Here is a 4,518-nt window from a genome sequence, read left to right as displayed (position 1 = left end):
ATTTCTTTCCTTTTCTGAAGTCAACAGCTCTTTATACCACCTTTGATGAAGTAAGTACACTTGTAAGGTAATTTGAAACAAACAGAACACTGTCTTCTTTTAAAATACAAATTAAAACGCAAAATTAAAGATCAGCCATAAATCATATGCTTACAGGAAAATGTCCATAGTAATATAAACCAAAAAAAGCTTATAATTGATATTTCTGGTTAATTTTGAGGCCCAATATTACCAATCTAGCTCCCAAAGCTATACAAAGCTCAAAGTTGGAAAATATCAAGGGATCTAACATGATTAGCTATAATTATTTAGAGGCTTGCATTTTAGATTTAGGGGTAACATCTTTTTTGTACAAGAAATATTCCCCAACTCCTGTTATGAGTGTGTAGTATATATTGATTCATTTAATCTGCATATTGGGGGTGTGAATAGTGAAAAAACCGCAGTTGAAAATGCCTTTTATTATCCGTAGAGCGTAGGCACTTGTATGTGTAATCGCGGATAGCATTCGTGTGCACCTGAAGTGTGACAGTCTGTAGGAAACCAAGGGAAGGGCCGCCTGTAGAGGTCTGGACATTTGGTTTTGCCTTTAAGACAACTGTTAGATTCCTAAGTGAGTGTGTGGTGGGTGAGTTAGAAATGTGCCTGCTTACTTGCAGAGCTTCTTCCATTAGGTGAATAATCTGCTATTATTTTAATGTAGAAGACCTTTGGTAATGTGAGGAATCGATTAGATAGTGCATTCCAGTCTCTGGAGGATCAGGTCTGTGGGATTGGTTGGGGTGGTTGGGCAAAGTCTATGGTAAGTTAAGAAGTGACTTTGGAAGTGACTCTAATGTGTACACAAACAACACACATGCACACACCACACATACATGCACACACACACATGAACACATACATCCATGCTGCATATACACACACAGGCCTATACACACTGTAATAGGTACACAACACACATGCACACACCACACATACATGCACACACACATGAACACATACATCCATGCTGCATATACACACACAGGCCTATACACACTGTAATAGGTACACAACACACATGCACACACCACACATACATACACACATGAGCACATACCTCCATGCCACATACACACAGGCACACACACCCCCACACCACATATGCAGGCACATATACTACACACACACACACACACACACACACAGGCACAGTTGCATATAAACACACAAATGTACACACCCTCACACCACATATGTACATACACATATATACACCACACATATTCACAGTCACATACACAAACACACGTGTATACAATTAATAGTATATTCTTAAAGTCATTACGTTGGTTAAGAAAATATTTCCTGAACACCTGTTTGGTGAGTTTTAAAGACTGTCCTCATGCCATTTGATTTTGCTTAGACCTTAGATAACAAGTTACACTAAAAGTACTATATCCATCAACTCTGAAAGTGCTGTATGTTTTTGTATGGAGACCAGTTAATCAATGTAGTTATTTTTGATGTTTTAGATACTGGCAAAACACTTGAATGATGGTAAAATCAATCAGCTTCCTCTTTTCCTTGGAGAGCCTGCTATGGTAAGTATTAGGTATTTTCCAGGCTAATATTCTTGTATTTATGGATGTCATCAGCACTTCTCTAAAATGAAATTAATTTTAGCTTGTGGTTTGCTCAAGAAAAACACTTCTGAACCATTCCCGTGCTGTCTCAGCTTCAGCCACCAATCAGCTGATGTTTGCCAAGCTGTCACTCCTTAAATGTCTTTTTTAAAGGCCTGATAATTTAGGTGCCCTGTCCCTAAGCAAAATTTGAATTTGTTTTTTACATGTATTTGTGCTGTAGAACGGACATGTATTTGTGCCTTGTTAAATGCAACAGTTAGGCCGGGAGTATAGGGTCACGCCTGTAATCCCAGCACTTTTGGAGGCCAAGACGGGCAGATCACAAGATCAGGAGTTCGAGACCAGTCTGGCCAATATGTTGAAACCCTATCTCTACTAAAAATACAAAAATTAGCTGGGTGTGGTGGCGGGCACCTATAGTCCCAGCTACTCAGAAGACTGAGGCAAGGAGAATGGCTTGAACCCAGGAGGCGGAGGTTGCAGTGAGCTGAGATTATGCCACTGCACTCTAGCCTGGGTAACAGAGCAAGACTCCATATCAAAAAAAAGCAACAGTCAAATGTGAGTAATAAGATTGAGTATTGGATGAAAAGAGAATGATTAATTGTTTAAGGCCATCTATCCTTTTTTTTAATATATTTTATGAAGATATTTCAGTGACTAATTTGGATTACAATAGGTGTTTGACATCCATTCCTTCTAACAGTCAGGCCACCTAGGATCATGCTCGTGGTCTGTGACTTTAGACTCTGTGCTCTGTGGACGTCCATTTCTGCCATCAAAAAGTGAGACGATTGAACTAGTTTAATGTTCTTTCCACCTTGAGTCTCTGTGACTCTTCTGACCAGTGGCAGTTTGCCCAGGGCAGCAGTTTTCTGACCTCTTTTCCCTATAACCTGTGGGAGAGGCCCTGGACTTGTGTCGTAAGAAGCAATAGGCTTTCGAAGGTGAAAGAGCAGATGAGAAAGTGCGGGGGCTGTACTCACACAAGCAAGAGCCATGATTTCTTTTATTGCCTTGGAAAAGCTCATTTGCAGATGTTCACACTCAGTTCCCTTCCTTGGAGGAAGGTGAAAACAAGAAAGACTGGAATTTGATGAGACTCCAGTACCACCTGGGCAGCTCTGCCTTTCCCCACAGCCTCTCCAGCTCCCTGCTCTGTCCCGTGGGTGCAGGAGAACAGCTCTCCCCAGCAGGGTCCCACCCAGGGCTTCAGAGGACTTGATGGATGCACTCTTTCCTTCTGTTAGCAACACCAAGCATAGCTCTCTGCTGCGGATACTAACAAAACATTTTCTCTGTTTAATTTCTGAAAGGAATTTCTCTGGGATTTCCTGAACCATCAGGAGGGTCCCCGCATAAGAGATCATTTAAGCCATGGGGAGATCAACTTACATGAATTTTCAAAAGAAACAACTAATCAGTTGCTTGCATTTTCTGTTGTACTGTTACTCAGATTCGTTGATGAAGGTCTGCTATCAGTTTTTAAGGTAATTTATAGGGAAGAAAATCATTAATTAGATTAACTCATTCAGCTATGAAAGAATATAGTTTATTTTTCAAATGCAATTAACTATTAATCATCTTTTAATATATCTGAGTTACAGTATCCTCCATCAGAAAAAAAAGTGATTGGATTACATGTATGTTTATATTCTATATCACAGATCAATCAATATTAATCTCAGCTAAAATAATTTAACTTGTTTCTTAAAAACACATTTGCTTTTGTATGTAACAGCAGCTAAGTATTGAAAATGAAAAAACAAATTATAAAACAGGATTAAACAAATATTAGGAAATTTTTACAGATGTTTGCTAAATCGATGGGGTAGGATATTTGCATCAATAAACTAATTCTTTTGTTATTTCAAAGTAATTTAGGTTAGAACATTTGTTATTGATATTTTAATCTTTTTTTCAGATTATACATGTGACAGTTATTTTAAAAATTTTTTAAATGTTCGAAAAATTACTGGAAATAGAAAAATTAATGTGAAAAGTAACAACCCTCAGGAATTCCATCTCCCAGAAATAACTACTATTAATAATTAGGTAGTGTTGCTACCACATTTTTGCTATGACTGTACCAAACTGAGTTCGTAGGAAGGTACGTTGTGTTTTATAGCTAGCATTTTTCATTAACAGTGTGTTTTTGGCATCTTTGTTCTGCCTTATTCTTTTTGTCAGCTGTTTGATATTCCATTTTATCAATATGTTATTATTTACCTAAGCAGTCCTTCATTGATGGATGAGTTGTAATATTCCCTGATGTAGAAAATTCCTAATTATTATGCTGAAATAAACATCTTTGTTCATTTGGGCACTTATGTAAATACTCTTAGAAAGTAAAGTTCTAAGACAAAAGATACCAGTACGGATTTTTTTTTTTAATTCTTTTATTTTATTTATTTATTTATTTTTTATGAGACAGGGTCTCGCTCTGTCGCCCAGGCTGGAGTGGCAGTGGTGCAGTCATGACTCATGGCCCATGGCAGTCTCGACCTCCTAGGCTCAAGCCATCCTCTTACCTCAGCCTCCTGAGTAGCTGGGACCACAGGCACAAGCCATCATATCCAGCCAAGATTATGTTTTTATTTTCATTTCTTTTTTTGTGTTTACTAGATGTTTATAATTCTCTCATTAATTGCTTATTAATGTATTTTCTCCATTTATTTCAGTTTTATTTTTCCCATTGGTCCATTAGCCTTCTTTGTGTACATATTGCTTTGTTATTTGTTCATAGGTTTTGATTTTTTTTTCTCTTTGGCTTCACATTTGGAGTCATTCTGAAAAGAATCTTTGCTTTTCAGAATTAAAAATATATGTATACATTTTCTCTGGTACTTCTATTTTTTCTTTTTTCTTTTCTTTCTTTTTTTTTCGAGAC

The 4,518-nt window shown here is 37.4% G+C and overlaps 1 protein-coding gene across 1 annotated transcript in view; it reads left to right on the top strand.

Annotated features, from left to right (window-relative positions):
* Window positions 1-4,518, top strand: part of ERMARD (ER membrane-associated RNA degradation) — a 30,742-nt gene that overhangs the window by 19,901 nt on the left and 6,323 nt on the right. The window contains exons 10-12 of the mRNA XM_011999657.1: window positions 21-50; window positions 1,515-1,583; window positions 2,945-3,118. Of these exons, the coding sequence (XP_011855047.1) occupies window positions 21-50; window positions 1,515-1,583; window positions 2,945-3,118 (273 nt within the window). The remainder of the gene's footprint in view (window positions 1-20; window positions 51-1,514; window positions 1,584-2,944; window positions 3,119-4,518) is intronic.

This window comes from Mandrillus leucophaeus, unplaced genomic scaffold, assembly GCF_000951045.1.
Source record: "Mandrillus leucophaeus isolate KB7577 unplaced genomic scaffold, Mleu.le_1.0 Scaffold6, whole genome shotgun sequence".
NCBI lineage: Eukaryota > Metazoa > Chordata > Mammalia > Primates > Cercopithecidae > Mandrillus > Mandrillus leucophaeus.
This window is presented reverse-complemented; position numbering and strand designations above follow the sequence as displayed.